We start from the raw sequence: 19925 nt of genomic DNA on the forward strand, positions 1-19925 counted from the left end.
GCTGGGTCATAGTATAATTCTATGCTTAACTTTTTAAGGGTCCTCCAAATGATTTTGCACAGTGGCTACACCATTTTATATTCCCACCAGCAATGTATGAGGGTTCTAATTTCTCCATATCCTCAGTAATTTTCAGAGTTTTTTTTTTTTTGGTCCCCAATAGTCATCCTGTTGTTGTTAGGTGCCGTCGAGTCGTGTCTGATTCATAGCGACCCTTTGCATAGCAGAATGAAACACTGCCCGGTCCCGCACCAGCTCCATAATCCTGCTATACTTGAGCCCATCATCGCAGCCACTGTGTCACTCCATCTCGTTGAGGGTCTTCCCCTCCTTCATCGACCCTCCACTTTTCGAAGCATGACATCCTTCTCCAAGGAGTAGTCCCTTCTGACAACAAAGTAGGTGAGACGAAGTCTGGCCATTCTCTCTTCCAGGGAGCATTCCAGCTGCACTTCCAGACAGATCTGTTAGTTCTTTTAGCAGTCCACAGTACTTTCAGCATTCTTTGCCAGCACCACAACTCAAAGCATCAATTCTTCTTCGGTTTTCCTTATTCATTGTCCAGCTCACACATGCATATGAGGCGATTGAAAATATCCTGGCTTGTGTCAGGCACACCTTAGTCCTCAAGGAGACATCCTTGCTCCTTAGCACTTGAAAGAGGTCTCTTGCAGCCAACTTGCCCAGTGCTATATGTCATCTGATGTCCTGACTACTGCTTCCATTGGCATCAATTGTAGAATCAAGCAATGTGAAGTCTTTGACAACTTCAGTCTTTTCTCCATGTATCGTGATGTTGCTTACAGGTGCAGTTGTGAGGATTTTTGTTTTCTTTATATTGAGATGTAATCCATACTGCAGACTGTATTCTTCAGTCTTCATCAGTAAGTGCCTCAAGTCATCCTACCTTTCAGAAAGCAAAGTTGTGTCATCAGCATATCTCAGGTTGTTAATGGTTCTTCCTCCAATCTTGATGCCATGTTTTTCTTCATATAGCCCAGCTTCTTGGATTATTTGCTCGGCATACAGATCGAATAAGTATGGGGAAAGGATACAACCCTGTCACACTCCCTTCTTGATTTTAAGCCATGCAGTGTCCCCTTGTTCTATTTGAACAACAGCCTCCTGGTCAGTGTACAGGTTCCTCATGAGTACAATTAAGTGTTCGGGAATTCCCATTCTTCTCAATTTCATCCACAATTTGTTATGATCTACACAATCAAATGCCTTTGCATAGTCAATAAAACACAAGTAAACATCTTTCTGCTATTCTTTGCTTTGATCTAGGATCCATCTGGCAGCAGCTATGATATCCCTTGTTCCACATCCTCTTCTGAATCCAGGTTGCACCTCTGGAAGTTCTCTGTCAATATACTGCTGCAACCGTTTTTGAATGATCTTCAGTAAGATCTTACTTGCATACGATATTAATGATACTGTTCGATAATTTCCACATTCTGTGGGATCACCTTTTTTGGAATGGGTACAAATAGGGATCTCTTCCAGTCAGTTGTCTAGGTAGCTGTATTCCAAATCTCTTGACATAGCTGAGTGAGTGCCTTCAGTGGGACATCTGTTTGTTGAAACCTCTCAATGGGTATTCCGTCAGTTCCTGGAGCCTTGTTCTTCCTTCAGTGCAGCTTCGACTTCTTCCTTCAGTACCGTTGGTATGCCACCTCCTGAAATGGATGAAGATCTACCAGTTCTTTTTGGTACAGTGACTCTGTGTATTCCTTCCATCTTCTTTGGATGTTTCCTGCATCATTCAATATTTTGCCTTTAGAATCTTTGTTATTGCAACTTGAGGCTTAAATTTTTTCCTCAGTTCTTTTAGCTTGAGAAATGCCAAGCATGTTCTTCCCTTTTGGTTTTGTAACTCCAAGTCTTTGCACATTTCATTATAGTAATTGGCTTTGTCTGCTCGAGTTGGTCTTTGAAATCTTCTGCTTAGCTCTTTTATCTTGCCGTTTCTTCCATTTGCTTTCACTACTAGCCGCTGAAGGGCAAGTTTCAGAGTCTCTTCTGTCATCCAGTTTGGTCTTTTTTTCTTTTCTCATCTTTTTAGTGACCTCTTGCTTTCTTCATGGATGATGTTCTTGATGTCATACCACAGTTCTTCTGGTTTTCAGTCATTTGTGTTCAGTGTATCAAATCTATTCTTTATATGGTCTCTAAATTCAGGAGGGATATTCAAGATCATTTTTGGCTCTCATGGACTTGTTTTAACTGTCTTTAACTTCAAGTTGAACTTGCATATGAGCAGTTGATGGTCTGTTCCACAGTCAGCTCCTGGCCTTGTTTTGGCTGAAGATATTGAACTTTTCCATTGCCTCTTGCCACAGATGTAGTCAGTCTGAGTCCTGTGTATTCCATCTGGTGAAGTCCATGTGTATAGCCGCTGTTTGTGTTGTTGAAAAAAGGTATTTACAATGAATAAGTCATTGGTCTTGCAAAAATTCTATCATGCAATTTCCAGCGTCATTTCTGTCACCAAGGCCAAATTTTCCAACTACTGATGATTCTTCTTTGTTTCCAACTTTTGCATTCCAGTCACCAGTGATAATTAACACATCCTGATTGCATATTCGGTCAATTTCAGAGTACAGAAGCTGGTAAAAATCTTCAATTTCCTCATCTTTAGCTTTGGTAGTTGGTGCATAAATTTGAATAGTCATATTAACTGGTCTTCCTTGTAGGTGTATGGATATTATCCTATCACTTACAGCTTTGTACTTCAGGACAGATTTTGAAACATCCTTTGTAATGATGAATGCCATGCCATTCCTCTTCAAACTGTCATTCCTGGCATAGTCGACCACATGGTGGTCTGATTCAAAATGGCCAAAACTTGTCCATTTCTGCTCACTAATGCCTGGATTATCAATCTTTATACGCTCCATTTCATTTTTGATAACTTCCAATTTTCCTAGATTCATGCTTCATACATTCCATGTTCCAATGGATGGAACATGTTCCACATTCCATATTAGTGGATTTGCAGCTGCTTCTTCTCAATTTGAGTCATGCCATGTCAGCACATGGAAGTCTTGAAAACTTTACTTTATCCATATCATTAAGTCTGGTTCTACTCTGATGACACCACTCTTTCCTGGTCCTGTTTTGAGAGCCTTCTGACCTAAGTGGCTTATCCTCCTGCACTGTATTGGACATTGTTTCTGGGCTGTTCATAAAGTTGCACAGTAATGAATCAGACAGTATTTCCCTGCTATTCATAAGGTTTTCCCTAGTATAGTCATCCTAGTAGCTATAAAATGGTATCTTACTGTCATTTTTCTTTTTAAATTTTTTCTTTAAATATATTTTGTTGTTGTTGAGAATATATATAGCAAAACATTTACCAATTCAACAATTTCTATAATCAATTTAGTGGCATTGATTATATTCTTTATGTTGTGCAAACATTGTCACTCTCTTTTTATGAGATGTTCCTCCTTCCTTAACATAAACTCTTTCAAGTTGCTTTTGTCAATTTGATCCCATATGTTGTTGTTAGGTGCCATCAAGTTAATTCCAACTTATAGCAATCTTATGTTCAACAGAATGAAACACTGCCCTGTCCTGCACCATACTCACAGTCCTTGCTGCATTTGAGCCAATCATTGTAGCCACCGTGTCAATCCATCTTGTTGACGGCCTTCCCCTTCTTTATTGACCCTCTATTTTACCAAGCGTGATATCCTTCTCCAGGGAATGGTCCCTTCTGACAACATGACCAAAGTAGGTGAGATGAAGTCTGGACATTCCCACTTCCAAGGAGCATTTGGCTGCACTTCTCCCAAAACAGATTTTTTTTTTTTTTTTCTTCTGCTGGCCCATGGTATTTTCAGTATTCTTCCCAACACCCCACTTCAAAGGCATCAATTCTTCTGTCTTCCTTATTCATTATCCAGCTTTTGCAAGTATATGAGGCAATTGAAAATACCATGGCTTAGGTTAGGTAAGACTTTTAAGACCTTAGTCTTCAAAGTGACATCTTTGCCTTTCAATACTTTAAAGAGATCTTTTGTAGCAGATTTGCCTAATGCTATCCTATATAAAAGAGCATGTTCAAGGCAGACCTTTTTCACTAGTTAAGGTAAACTATTGTTTGATTTTAAGACTTCAGGGATATTTTATTTTTGCTTTAAGGTTTAAAGATGATCTCCAGAGAATAGTTTGTGGGATTCAGCTGTCTTCCATGCTTCCAGAAACTCTAGAATCCATGAGAATTTGAAATTCTCTTCTCCATTTTCCCCTTTTTGATCGTGATTCTTCTATGAAATCCTTGATTAAAATGTTGATCAAATGTTCAGCAATGGTAGCCTAGCAACATCCAGTTCTTCTGGTCTGATGACAAAGGAGGCAATTCTTCATGGAAGCAGTTAGCCACATACTACATATCCTCTTCCTATTTCTCACTCTCCTTCTTCCTCTCTTGTCCTAGGTGAATAGATAATAATTGTCATGCCTTGGATGACTACTTGCAAGCTTTTAAGACCCCATACACACAACACAACAATCTAGGCGGTAGAACAGAATCACTAACATGTTATTAGGCCAGTTAACTGATGATATATTCTGTGTAACTATGACCCTAAACCTCTAAAGCACAGAACCAAATCCCATGCAGAGTTTGGTTGTACATAAACAGCCTTAATAGCTACTTTATTTATCATACAACTTTGACAGAGTCAACTGTTTTATAAGTATACAACTTATTGACAGCAATTACATTAATTGACTGTGCAGCCCTACCCTTAATCAATGTGATTTTTCCATCACCATAAACCTTCCCTTCATTGTGATTTTGATTTACATTTCCCTATTGACCTTGAGCATCTTTTCATGTGCTTATTGGCTGTTTGTATGTCTTCTCTGGTGAAATGTTTTCAGATCTTTTGCTCATGTTTTAAATTGGGTTATTTTGTCTTTGTTGTTGAGTTACAGAAGTTCTTTATATATTCTGGATACAAATATCTTTTCAGATATAAAATTCGTGAATATTTTCTCCCATTCTGTAGGTTTTCTTTTCACTTGATAATGTTCTTTGATGCACAAAAGTTTTTAATTTAGATGCAGTTCAGTTTATCAGTTTTTTCTTTCATTGTTCATGCTTTTGTGTTGTATCTAAGAATCCGTTGCCAATTCCAAGGTCATGAAGATTTATCCTTATCTTTTCTTCTGAAAGTTTTTTGGTTTTAGTTCTTATATGTAGATCATTGACCCTTTGAGTTAATTTTTATATATGAAGTGAGGTCGGGGGTCCAACTTTATTCTTTTACCCATGAATATCCTGTTTTTCTGGTATTGAAGAGACTTTTCTTTCCTTGTTGAATGGAGTTGACAGTCTTGTCAAAAATCAGTTGACTATAGATGAATGGTTTTATTTCTGGACTCTGAATTCTTTTCTATTGATTTATATTTCTAATCTTTTTTCTTTTATTGTGATTTGAATGAAGATTTGCAGAGCAAATTCACTTTCCATACAGCAGTTCACATATATTTTGTCTCATGACATTGACCACAGTTCACCACAATGTAACAGCTCCCCTCCCACTTCCTCCCCATAGTTACCTCTTCCCAGTGTCCATCCCTCCATCCTCTCCTGCCCCCTGACCTGTCTCCCTGTGCCTAAGCAGCCCTTCTTTCTCCCATGATTGTTCTCTCCAAGGAGTGTATCTACTTGAGGTAAATGTTCAACTCATATGCCTGTCTTTTGTTTGGCTGGAAACCACAGGTGTGGGTTCAATTCCACACCTGAAAGGCAGCTAGGGACCGTAGTCTCAGTGGTTCCACCAGGCTCTATCGGACCAGCAAACCTGGTCCCCACCTTTCCGCCTTTTTTTTTTGCCTCCAAATGATTTTGAGTTTTGTTCCACATTGTTCTCCCTCTCTATCAAGGGTCTCCTACATAGATATATTTCTAATCTTATACCCTTACTACACTGTTTTGATTAGTTTTGTAGTTAGTTTTAAAATTGAGAAGTGTGAGTCCTCCAACTCTGGTTATTCTTTTTCCAGATTGTTTTGGTTATTTGGTACCTCTTGTAATTCCACATGAATTTGAGGATTGATTTTCCTATTTCTGCAAAGAAGGCTGTTGGAATTTTTAGGGGTCTTACTGAATCTATGTATTCCTTTAGATAGTATTTAATGATTTAAGTTTTCCAGTCCATGAAGACAGGATGTCTTTCCTTTTATTTATGTATTATTTAATTTCTTTGAGCTGTTCTGTGGTTTTCAGTGTCCAAGTCTTTCACCTTCTTGGTTAAATTTATTCTTAGGTATTTCATTCTTTTAGATGCTTTTATAAATTGAATTATATTCTTAATTTCCTTTTCAGATTGTTCATTGCAGGTGTATAGAAACATAACTGATCTTGCAGGCTGACGTAAATCTTTTCTTAAAAGTAGAGTTTTATCTTTTTGATTTTATTGACTATATTTATCCATTATTCAAATTTTATCTTCAGAATCACTTTTTCAAGTTAAAAAAATATATCCTAATATTTATGTTGGGATTGCGTTATTTTTTATTCTTATAAAAAATTTAGGAGCTCTGGTAGCATAGTGTCTAAAGCACTTGACTGCTAACCAGAAGGCTGGCGGTTCAAACTCACCAGCCACTCCTCAGAAGGAAGGTTGGGCAGTCTACTTTTGTAGTGAAACCACCTCGCAAACCCAAGGAGAGGTTGCTATGAGTTGGATCCGACTCAATGGCGCATAACAACAAAACAAAACTTGCAGTTCTACATTGTGATTGAGATTCTTGCCTCCTGTTCCCTGTTCTTCCTCCCCAGACCCTATTATTAATGGATGAAGTTCTAACTTGTTATCAAGAGACATAGACAAATACTGATGGAGGTGAGAGTAAGGTATAAAATAGCTGTGGCTGATAGGAAACCATTGAAAAACAGGGTATCTTTCTGAAAAGTAAGGATAACTTTCTTACTTTGATGGATGAAGCTGGTTTCCCTGAAGTAGGGTAAATGATAAAGCAGGTACAAGCCTCCTATTGTCTTTATCTGACATGACTATTCTACACTTTCACTTACGTATATTATTCTTGAGATAAGGTAGAGTTTTGTTTTTCTTCTTAGTTTCCAAGATTCTTAAGATGTTTTACTCTTTTCCATAAGTTATTGGATGAAGAGAGTTGGGGAGAATAAATCAGACAGTGAGAGCACGTTTCCATCTCAACATAGCAATTCTAGAACCATTTTCTCCATTTTCTTTGGCAGTGTTAGGGATTATTAAAGTAACTAGATATTTGACTTCCTGAAGAGTGGGTTATTACCCTATATACCTTGAGATCTTGTGTCTGTGGGTGAGTACAAAGGTTATTTCCTATGTTTATGTTTCAGGGATATTGTTTCACTGTAAATAATGAAAAATGCCCTCACCTATCTGTTTTTAGGTCGGAATGCTGCGTCAGCAGGTAGAAGAACATGAAAAAGTCAAGCAAGAAATGGCTATGGAGTATAAGCAAGAGTTAATGAAATTACATGAAGAAGTGAGATTTAATTCTGTTATATGTTGTGTAATTCTGTCTCTTTAACCCTTTGAGAATTTTGCTAATGAGCCATTTTCTACTTCGCAAAGTGGAAAATCCTATTCCATGGGAGGTTCAGGAGTGAAAATCTATGAGTCAGAAATGACAGCAGTGGGTTTGTTTTTTTGTTTTTTTGTGTCCACACAAAGAATCTTGCTAATTATGTGTCTTATGCTACCTGGAACAGGGATGCTAAAATGTGTCTCTTGGTTGAGTACCTGAAAGAAGTAGAGCTGATTTTGCATAATACTGTGAAGTATTTATACCAAAAACTTAACGTTTAAAATTTTAATTTTTGAATCAGTCAGTGACTGTTGTTATTTGACGCCAAGTCGGACCCGACTCATAGCAACCCCTCCTTGGATTTCTGAGGCGGTATCACTACGGAAGTAGATTGCCCAACCTTCTGGGGAGTGGCTGGTGGGTTTGAACCGCTAGCCTTCTGGTCAGCAGTCAAGTGCCTTAGGCACTACGCTTCCAGAGTTCCTGAACGATCACTAGATTTTAAATAATGGAGTATCCAAAGCTTTAAAACACATTTTGAGGTAAAAACTCTAAAATAAAAAGTTCTGTTAACTCAATTTTATTCTTCAGGTTGGGCAAAAGAAGTAATTTTATTTTAATTTTAAAGTATTTCTCTCCTGCTTATTGAATTCCAGTATTCCACATGAGCATGGCTTAAGAACCACAGGCCTAGAAGAAAGGAAAAGAGTTTTTATTTACTGCTTAATTTTGTGTGTGTGTGTGTGTGTGTGTGTGTGTGTGTAGTTGGGGAGAGTTGCTTAGGGACAAGGCTACTGTAATAAAAAAGTTCTATTTAAAAAATTTTTTTTTTCCTCTACTCAATATATTTCTTTGTCAGTCCTTATTTTCCATATGTAGTTTTAGTTTTGTTTTGAATTTTAGTTTACAAATCTAACATGCTTTAAATCTATTTCTCAGAGTACTATTTAGTACCTGCTCTTGCTTTTAAAATACTAATTTGTCCCATTACCATTGTTTGCAAATTCTTAAATTGTAATTATAGAAATAACTGTCTCTACAGTTAGGTAGACTGAAGAGAAGCTATGAAAAGCTACAAAAAAAGCATATAAGAGACTTCAGAGGTAACACCAGAAGTCACAAGGAGGATCGGTGTGAAATTGAGAGGTTAACTGGAAAAATAGAGGTATGTTCTTGATAATAATTTGTTCACAGTGATTGTAAGCCTTCATGTAGGAAAATGCTATTTCTGATAGTGCTGTTTCCTAAAACCAATTTTCTCCCATCTCCAGGACTGCTGCTGAGCTATCTCAAAGGTGGGTGGGTGATCTACTGTATATCCTATCATCACCTGGCTCCCTGTGGTTAATGCCGTTACTAGCTATAAGTAATTCTCAACAGAACATTCCAACCCTTAGAGGGCTTTTGGAAATGTACGGAGACTCTTCTCTGGTGGTCAGAATAACTGAGAGGTGCAGCTGGCCTTTAGGGGCAGAGACTAGGGATACTAAACATACCCAGGACTGTCCCACACAGGAAGAATTATCCCAGACAAAATGTCAGTTAGTTTTGTCCATTGAGAAACATGATTGTCATGGGAAGTATCCTTGTTTTCCTTTTTAAGTCATTGTATTTTGAGCACCTACTAGGGTAGGGGCTTAGTAAATGTTGAAAGTACATAACTGTTTTTATACAGAGAGCCCTGGTGGTGCAGCAGTTAAGCACTTGGCTGCTAACTGAAAGGTCAGGAGTTTGAACCTACCAGCTACTCAGCAGGAGAAAGATGTGGCAGTCTGCTTCTGTAAAGATTTACAGCCTTGGAAACCCTGTGGGGGTGTTCTACTCTGTCCTATAGGGTTGCTGTGAGTTGAAATGGACTTGACAGCAATGGGTTGGTACTCTTTTACGTCAGATTGTTTATCTTCAGTTCCCATATAGATCTAGTAAGCCATTCACCTCCCTTTTTTCTGTTTTTCATTAAGACCAGCTCTGTGTTTATTATGTGTATTGATTCCCTGGAGGATTTAAGGGAATCGTTGAAGTATCACTGCCAAGAGTAGATGAAGCAGCAGCATAAGGCTGTCACAGTTTTCACCTTCAATCTGTCAGTCCTTTTCTCTGTTTTTACCAGTGCCTCTCCTTCCACATACAGATCACTCACAGAGCTTTTTAGGCTCTCAGAGATTCTGAGCCTATGTTGTGGGACCTAGGAATCTGCATTTTATTAGCTCTCAGATTCTAATTTGAGAAATATTATTCAACGCTTTGTATAATTACTTACAATTTTCTACTTAGGATGTTGTCACCCACAAATGCCAGTATATTATTACTGTCTAGAACTATAATTTCTATGTTTAATATTCTTCTATATCTCTACAGTTTATTTGAAATTACATTTGAATCTGAGGATTGCACAGATGATGCTTCCCCTCCAGCCCTCTTCAGTAATCTGTTTTTTTTCCTCCAAATCCCTCATGTCCTTCTTGCTTCTCATTGCCACTGCCTGACTGTTCTTTTTTTTTAATCACAAAAACTCCATCTTTGAATTTCATTTCTGCAGCCAGTATACCAACTACCATTGCTTGGTGGAGTCATCTTCTGATCCCTGGGTTGCTCCCTGGTCTTACAGATTATAACTCCCAGCTCTTTGTCACACTCTTCAACATTACTCTTATCAGACCCTTGAGGATTTAAATATCCATAGGAGTGATTCTTAAAATACACCAACCGTTGGTTTCCTTGGCTGCCTTTTCTCCATAGATATTTTGATCTCCTCCCTCTGTCAGTTAGGAGCTCTGGTAGCATAGTGCCTAAGGCACTTGACTGCTAACGAGAAGGCTGGCGGTTCAAACCTACCAGCCAGTCCTCGGAAGGAAGGTTGGGCAATCTACTTCCATAGAGATACTGCCTCGGAAACCTAAGGAGGGGTCGCTATGAGTTGGGGCCGACTTGATGGCACATAACAACAACAACAACAACTGGGTCAGCTACTTATTTCCATTGCTGTTCCTTAGTCTTGTCATTCCTAATACTTGAAGCCCCTTCAGGACCTCATGTTTAAGCATCTCACTTTCTGTGTATTGTTGAGCTTGAAGCCATTGAGTTTGCCAGATTTCACTGCTGCAGATTGACCTTATACCCTTGTTCACCAATCCTTACCCAGCTTAAATTCTATTGTTGGTCATCATAATCACTTCTTTACATTCCCCTTCAACTTCTGTGTCCCTTTTATTTCTTCTTCATCATACTTGCTTGACAAAACCACAACCCTAGTGAAATCCAACTTTCTGCTTATTCGCTGCCCTATGTGACTGGACATGGCTGGCTGGCTCACATTATGAGTCAGAGTCAACTTGATGGCACCCAGCATCAGCCACCTCAAATGGTTCCTCCTGCTGCCCAGAATTATACTATATTTCCTCTCATTCTTCCACTTTCCACAATGACTGTTTCATACTATGTCTTTTTCCTCAAACTTCCTAGGCTTTTTCCCACATCTTGATCCTTACTTTCTATTTTGCTAAGTAAACAGAGCAATGAAAACAAAACTTTCACAGATTCCCAACACTGTATCTACCCATCTATCTGTATCTCTACTCATATGTCCCATCTTGGCTCCTAAGGGAAATGTCCTTGTTCTCCTACCCTACTCAAGATGTAACTCCAGCAGTTTTCCTCTCTTTTCTTCATCCTCATTTTTTTTTCCATCTAAAATTCTATTGTCTTAAATTTCCTCTTTTGACTCCACTTCCTTCTCTGGCTTATTTTTCTCCTTCATTCTGTAGCTAAACTCCTGTATTTGTCTCAAATTCCTTTTCTCCCATTCTTTCTTGTTCCCATTCCAATAAGCCACTTGCCCCCTCACTCTAAAGAAGCTGTTTACATGGAGGTCACCAAGGGCCGCCACATCACTTATTAAAGCTTTTGTCTCCAATATTTGACCCAGCTGATCTTTTCTTCCTGCTTAAAACACTTTCTTGACTTGCTTGGCTTCAAGAAGCTACAAGAAAGCTACACTTTCTTGGCTTTCCTCCTCCTTTACTGTTGTGGTTGTTGTTATGTGCCATCGAGTCGAACCCGACTCATAGTGACCCTGCCTTGGGTTTCCGAAGCAGTATCACTACGAAGTAGATTGTCCAGCCTTCCTTCCGTGGAGTGGCTGGTGGGTTTGAACCACCAGCCTTCTGGTTAGCAGTGCCTTAGACACTATGCTACCAGAGCTCCTTTTTTTTTCAATCTCCTTTGCTCTACGACTTTTTAATATTGGGATCCTGTCATTGGGCCTTTTCTTTTTCTGTTTGTGTTCACTCCCTTGGTGATTTCATTTAGTCTCATAGCTTCAAACACTATGTATATGTTGATATTATCCAAATTTATTTATCTAGACTTGAGCTGTCCATTATAGAATAATTTCCAACTGCTTGTTTTTTATCTACGCTTGGATGTCTAATGTTATTTCATACTTAGCAGATCCAAAACAAAGGTTTTCACTTTCCCTTCTCCATCAACACCACACCTCTCACTCCCATTTCAGTTGATGGTAAGTCCATTCTTCAGTTTATTCAAGCCTAAATGAAACCTTAATGATTCTGTTATAGTGTAACCTTACTTAAAGTTATTTCCTCTGCAAAAGCTTCCGGTAGCTTCACATAAAAGCCAAAGTAACTATAGTGAACTACACAGTCTGTTGTTGGGTGCTGTCGAGTTGATTGATATTGGTGGTTTGAACCCACCCAGTGGCTCTATGGGAAAGACCTGCTGATCTGCTTCTGTAAAGATTACAGCCAGAAGCACCCTATGGGGCAGTTCTACTCTGTCACATGGGGTCACTGTGAGACTCCACAATCTAGCTCCCTGTTAAGTCTCTGACCCTGACTCCTCCTAATTTCTCTTTTGCTTACTCCATTCCAGCCATACCAGCCTCCTTGATTTTCCTAAAATATACCACGATGCTCCCACTTCAAGGCAGTTGTAGCTGCTGTTCCCTTTGCCTGGAATAGTATCACTTTGTCCTTCATTTCCATCAGTGTTTACTTAAATATTATTCACTCAGTTTGACCATCCCTTTTCAAAATGGCAACCTCCAACTCTCTGACCACTTTATGTTCAATTTTCTCAAAATACCTATTACCATTTAATATACCATTTGTTACCCTCCAGTTGAGTAGGACTGGGGGTATTTTGTTAAATGTTATATTCCCAGTACACAGAATAATACCTAGTATATAATAGAATGGATGGATGAATGTCAGAAATCTAGTTGACAGAGAAATTACCCTTAGGAGCATGAGTCTTTGGAGGTTAGGAGCCTATTGGGCAATAGTAGACTGAGTTTCCTTTCCCTTTGATTTTGCCCCATTTTTATAACTATTTGGCTCATTTTCTTGATCATGCAATTTGAAATTACTATTGATTTTTTTTTAATTGTTTGACTTTGGGTTATGAATATCTGTTAAAATTAGTACAAATTTCCCTTCTTGTTCTTAGCTTTGCTGTTCTTCTATTGAGATAACAAAAGTTTGATATTGACCTTGTATTACCTGAATCTGTTTGGTTCCTGAGTTTTGAATACTGAGAAGTAAGAATTAGACTACCAAAGGATGTATCTGAAAATTTATTTCAATCTGTTCAGTTTTTGGGTTTAGATATCAAGAATTTGGATCATGAGGGATATTAGTAATCATATTTTTGAAGTTATATTTATCTTACTATCAATTTTACGAAAATCACTAGAAAATTACAGCGACCCTTAGGTGGCAGCAAATCTATGAAAATCATCATGAACCCAGTATTTAGCATCTGTGTCTCACTCTTCACCATTAAGATATTAAATTTAGAAAGATACCCAAGAAGCACAGTATGTAAGGAATTCAATATCACTCTGCAGTTATATCAGATAAGTGAGTAATGGGATTCCTGCTGTGGAGAAAGGTGCATGTGTACCCAGGGACATGGAGAGAAAGTAAAAGTGAATCTGGGAAGCAGTGAACAAAGGGGACGCACTCATAAGTTAAGTACCTTAATTGGCTCTTCAGGAATTTCGTCAGAAATCACTGGACTGGGAAAAGCAACGCTTGATTTATCAGCAACAAGTATCTTCTCTGGAGGCACAAAGGAAGGCTCTGGCTGAACAATCAGAGATAATTCAGGTGGGTTTAAAGTAATGAAGGCAGATAGGTTTTGATTAAATCTGAACTACCTTAATGCAACTTCCAGGTGCCAGTCTCTTTCAGCTTCTTTGCTGACCTCATTCTGTTTCTTACATAGTAGACCTCGCTCCTTCTCTGTTTTTAGGCTAATCCCCTTCAGCATCTAGACAGGCTCAAACATCTCTTCTTCACCCCACACCTCACTTGCCTCTTTCTTCCTCCCCTATTCTCTTTGCCCACCTCACCCCAACCCTCATTCTCTTTCTCCTTCTCCAGTTCCTTCTGTCTCTGCTGGTCAATCTCTGGCTCTGACTCTGGCTTTGACCTTATTTCTGTTGGTGTCTTGCTTTATCTCTCTGTGCTGAAGTGTCTGATGGCCTTCCCTGGGGGGCCTAGGCCAGAGCGCTTTAGTTGTTCTATCTGTTTTAACAGAAATGTTGAGAGAGTCACACTGCATTGGTGCGTACACTAATTAAAAACACTGTCTTTGTGGGAACAGACCTTTTTTGAAGTATGAAGCTGTAGTAGAAATCTTTCTTTTATGAAGAATTACTGCTGGCTTAAGACAAAAACAAAAAATAGACATCTAGTTTAGGAATATCTCTTCTTAAAACATATTCAGCTTGTTTGCTTTATCAATTAAGAACCAAACACATAAAGAGAAATGAACATAAAGGAAATTGAATGTTCATGGCTTTCCATTATGTGCTAGATATTGTCTTCATGCTTCTAGATGCATTTTGCATATGTTAGCTATTTAATATTATGGTAATTTGTCAAGGTTAGTAGTTATCCCACTTTTGCAGAATGAGGAAACAGACTGTATAAGTTAGGAGAGCTAGAGTAGAGGGGAGTTATTTTTTTATAATCTGTATATATTTGCTGCTTCAAGTCTTAATGTATTTATTGGCTTTTGTTAGTCCCTTTGAAATACCAGCTGGCTAATAAACTACCAAGAATGGCTCTGCTCTGAGTGACTTCGCTCAGAATGTCAGAGAAGGCCCACCTCAAGGAAGAAAATTATTTTCTAGACTGCAGTAAACTATGTAGCCAGAGCAGGCCAATGAAATCCCAGTATGCCAGAGCTGTTCTGAATGCTAAAGCACTCTACAAACATAAATAGCTGTAAGATATTGTTATATTTTAACGGTAGTCTATAGATTGGCAAAAAAAAGCAAATTGAATCGTAATTTTCACTGTTGGTCTGTTATTATCCATGGAGAGTATACTTTTTATTGATTATGCATCCTCTTTTAGTTTAATTAAAACTTCATTGTTGGTGAAAATGGGATTTTTATTTACCATAATTTTTCTAGGATTAGATAACGAAGCCTTTTAAAAGCCAACATTTATTTTCCCTACTAGGAATAGATTTTGTTTGAATTACTCTTCTGATACTTTTGTTTAACCTGTTCTCTTACTGTTTAACTAAAAAAATGTATTATTGTTACTTAAAAGTGTATGTTTCCATTTTTCTTCCTTAGCAAAGTAGAAAGTTAAATCTTTCCATGGTTCACTTTGTACCTGTGCTATATGGTCATCTTGGTTTTTAAGACTTTTAAATAACTTCTTTGTACCCATTACTCAGCATTAATAGTTACCATTTTTCCGATCTTGTTCATCCCTCTCTCCTTTTCATTTTTGGCTGGAATATTACAAAGTAAATTCTAGGTATCACCTTATTTTCCAATAGATAAGGGCTTCTTTAAAACAAAACAAAAATGTAACTACAGTATACCATTGTCATATTAATAGAATAAATAATAACTTCTTAATATTGTTTAATATAAAGTCTATTCATGTTTTCCCAATTCTGTACAAAATATCCTTTTACAGTTGAATGTTCAAGTCAGAATCCAGTCAAAGTTCACATATTACATTTGGTTGAGAAATAAATGAATGACAATAGAAAATCTGGGTGATTGGGTAAATGGGTATCAGTATCTCCCCCCATTTAAAACAATTTGATAGAATTTTTATTCATATTTTTAACAACTACAAGTGGAATTCAGAAATAACTGCTTGCGTTTTGAGTCTTAAATTTGCTTGAGTTCTTTTTATTTAATCAGTTACTAATGTAATTCATGTTAATTTTAGAAGAATGAGAAAATGCAGATGAGTTTAATAAAATTACCCATAATTATTCTACCACATAGAGATTTACCATGATTAACATTTTGTTGTAAATGTCTTCAGACATTTTCTGTGGTTATGATAGTGTACATTACATTCTTGTACACATTTGATAGGAAAAAACTGTTGGTGGGGGAGGGAGAAATGGGTAGTTGGAAACTTTAAAAATTATGAAGAATGGCAGTATGGTGGTAATTATTGAAGCTAGGTGATGAATATATATATAAAGGATTCATTGTCTTAGTCTCTATGTTTGTGTATGTTTGAAAATTTCCATAATAAAACACAGTTTTTTTACATGGTTGTTGTTAGGTGCTGTCAAGTCAGTTCCAACTCATAGCAACCTTAATAAGCACAACAAAATGAAACACTGCCAAGTCCTGTGCCATCTTCACAATCCCTGCTATGCTCGAACCTGTCATTACAGCCCCTGTGTCCATCTTGTCAAGGGTCTTCCCCTTTTTCACTGACCCTCTACTTTACCAAGCATGATATCCTTCTCCAGGGACTGGTCCCTTCTGACAACACGATCTAAGTACGAGAGATGAAGTCTGGTCATTCTTGCTTCTAAAGAGCGTTCTGGCTGTACTTCCTGCAAGACACACTTGTTTGTTCTTCTGACTGTCCAAGGTATTTTCAGTATTCTTTGCAAACACCACAATTCAAATGCATCAAATCTTCTTTGATCTTCCTTATTCATTGTCCGGCTGTCACATGCATATGAGGCTATTGAAAATACTGTGGTGTAGGTTAGGTGCATCTTAGTCTTCAAAGTGACATCTTTGCTCTTTAACACTTTAAAGAGGTCTTTTGCAGTACTTTTGTGCAGGTGCAGTACGATGTCTGATTTCCCGACTGTTGTTTTCATGGGTGTTGATTGTGGATCCTAGTAAAGTGAAATCCCTGACAACTTCAGTCTTTTCTCCATTTATCAAGATATTACTTATTGGTCAGGTTGTGAGGTTTTTGTTTTCTTTATGTTGAAGTGTAATACATACTGAAGGCTGTAGTCTTTGATGTTTATCAGTAAGTGCTTGAAGCCATTTTCACTTTCAGCAAGCAAGGGTGTGTCAGCTGCATATCACAGGTTGCTTAATACAGGTTTTGAATCGATTGAATCAACCCCTAAACCAAAAAATCAAACCCATTGCCATTGAGTTGATTCTGACTCATAGTGACCCCTATTGTTGTTGTTGTTATGTGCCGTCGAGTCAAACCCGACTTATAGCGACCCCTCCTTGGGTTTCCGAGGCAGTATCACTACGGAAGTAGGATTGCCCAACCTTCCTTCTGAGGAGTGGCTGGTGGGTTTGAACCGCCAGCCCTCTGGTTAGCACGCAAGTGTCTTAGCCACTATGCTACCAGAGCTCCCAGTGACCCCTATAGGACAGAATAGAACTGTCTCCTTGGGATTTCCAAGGCTATAAGTTTTTACAGACGCAGACTGCCTCGTATTTCTCTTGTGGAGCAGCTGGTGGGTTCAAACGACGGACCTTTTGTTTGGTAGCCCAGTGCTTTAACCATGGTACCACTGGAGTTCCTTGAACCACCCCCTACTCACAACATATTCTTCATCACAATCACCTTCATTTGCGGCACGTGTAGCTTTTAAGTCATTGAAAAGGTTTTGACACTTTTCTCGCACTAAAACAAGAAAACCAAACCCACTGCCATTGAGTCAATTCTGGCTAATAGCAACCCTGTAGGACAAAGTAGAACTGCCCCATAGGGCCAGCAGACTGGCACATCTTTTCTTCCATGGTGGGTTGGTACTGCTGACCTTTTGCTTAGCAGCTAAGCACTTTAACAGTGACACCACCAGAGCTCTCTTGCACTAAGACCCACTGCTATCGAGTTGATTCCAACTCATAGCAACCCCCATAGGGTTTCCAAAGCTGTAAATCTTTATGGAAGCTGACTGCTTTCCCATAGAACAACTGGTGGGTTCAAACCACAGACCTTTTGGTTAGCATCCAAATGCTTTAACTGCTACACCACCAGAGCTCTTTCTCTTGCACTAAAGTAAGGCTAAATAAGAACCATATGCACCTGTTCTGACTTACCTACAAATTAGAGTTAAAGACACACTTAGAAACAGTATCTTGATCATACCTTGGGACTGCCTGTATATACTGTATTGCCAAAGACTTTCACTAGCAGTATATTGAGAATATCCATTTCCTCATGCTTTGCCAACATTGGGCACTATTATTTCTTTTCATTTTCCCTACTTTTAGGCTTGTCTTTGACAATCTGATAAACCAAAAAACCAAATGCAACTGCCATCGAGTCGGATCCGACTCATAGCGACCCCTCCTTGGGATTCTGAGGTAGTATCACTACGGAAGTAGATCGCTCACCCTACCTTCCAAGGAGTGGCTGGTGGGTTTGGATAGGTGGAAAAAAAAAAAAATGGTACAAGTGAGATTGAGCAATTTTTCACCTGCTTGTAACTATTTCCATTCTTTTGTAAATTGCCTGTTAATATCCTTTATTCATTTTTCTTTTAGAATGTTTTATTTTTGTTACTATTTTGAAAGAGCTCTTCATAGATTAGAATGTTAACCCTTTGTTGTTATGTTGCAGTTTTATGTTTGTCCTCATTTTACTTTAATTTTGCTCATGGTTTTTATGAGCATACAATTGTTTTATGCATAGGTATTTACAATTGTTTAGTTATATAATTTTTTTCTTAAGGGTCTCTATCTTTGGTGTCACAGATTAAGGATATTAACCCTTGGTTGTTATGTTACAGCTGGGTATTTAAGGTCTTACGTAAGCCAAGATATCTTCTGGTGCTTTCTTTCTTTTTAAATATTTTATCTAAAATTTATTTTGGTGTAAGGAATTGATATGTATCCATGTAATTTATTGATTATTACAACATTGTATTACTAGTGTTTTGTGTCCCTTCTGACAACATGTCTAAAGTAGGTGAGACAAAGTCTGGCCATTCTTACATCTAAGGAGCACTCTGGCTACACTTCTTTCAGGACAGATTTGTTAGTTTTTCTGGCAGTCCATGGTACTTTCAGTATTCTTCGCCAACACCCTGACTTAAAAGCATCAGCACAACACTTCTTCCATTTCCTTATTCATTGTCCAGCTTTCACATGCATATGAGGTGATTGAGAACACCATGGCTTGCATTAGGCACACCTCAGTCTTCAAAGAAGCATCTTTGCCCTTCAGCTCTTTAAAGAGACCTTTTGTAGATTTGCCAAGTGCCATCTGATTTCTTGACTGCTGCTTCCCTTGATGTTGGCTGTGGAATCAAGTAATAGGAAATCTTTGACAACTTCAGTCTGTTCTCTGTTTATCATGATGCTGCTTATTGGTCCAGTTGTGAAGATACTTGTTTTCTTTATGTTAAGATGTAGTCCATATTGCAGACTATATAGTCTTTAATCTTTATCAGTAGGTGCTTAAGTCATCTTCACTTTCAGCATGCAAGGTTGTGTCTTCTGCATATTGCAAGTTGTTAATGAATCTTCCTCCAGTCCTGATGCCGTGTTTTCCACATAATCCAGCTTCACATATTATTTGCTCAGCATACATATTGAATAAGTATGGTGAATGGCTACAACCCTAACACATTCCCTTCCTGATTTTAAACCATGCAGTGTCTCATGTTCTGTTTCAATGACAGCCTCCTGATCCAAGTACAGGTTCCTCATGAGCACAATTAAGTGTTCTGGAGTTCTCATTTTTCTCAATGTTATTCATAATTTGTGATGATCCACACAATTGAATGCTTTTTCATAGTCAGGAAAACACATAAACATCTTTCTGGTATTCTTTCAGCCAAAATCCATCTGACAACAGCTGTGATATGCCTCATTCCATGTCCTTTTCTGAATCCAGCTTGCGTTTCTGGAAGTTCCGTGTCAGTATACTGCTACAACTGTTTTTTAATTACCTTCAGCAAGATTTTACTTGCATATGATATTAATATCTCACTTATCTTACTCACTGATCTGCACTGAACACTTTCCCTTGTTACCCTCCCGAGGGGGACCGGGTCTCCGGGAGCAAGGTAAGCACGGGCGTAGCACAGAGTAGCAGGCTGGAAGAGCAGGAGAAAGTGGTAAAACCCAGTCACTAGTGCTC

The 19925-nt window shown here is 38.3% G+C and overlaps 1 protein-coding gene across 1 annotated transcript in view; it reads left to right on the forward strand.

Annotated features, from left to right (window-relative positions):
• The window catches only part of CEP63 (centrosomal protein 63), a 92262-nt gene that overhangs the window by 37672 nt on the left and 34665 nt on the right, over positions 1-19925 (forward strand). Inside the window, exons 3-5 of the mRNA XM_007937075.1 lie at positions 7417-7512; positions 8597-8719; positions 13569-13682. Of these exons, the coding sequence (XP_007935266.1) occupies positions 7417-7512; positions 8597-8719; positions 13569-13682 (333 nt within the window). The remainder of the gene's footprint in view (positions 1-7416; positions 7513-8596; positions 8720-13568; positions 13683-19925) is intronic.

Source organism: Orycteropus afer, unplaced genomic scaffold (genome assembly GCF_000298275.1).
Source record: "Orycteropus afer afer isolate SDZICR_OR568_19922 unplaced genomic scaffold, OryAfe1.0 scaffold00003, whole genome shotgun sequence".
Lineage (NCBI taxonomy): Eukaryota > Metazoa > Chordata > Mammalia > Tubulidentata > Orycteropodidae > Orycteropus > Orycteropus afer.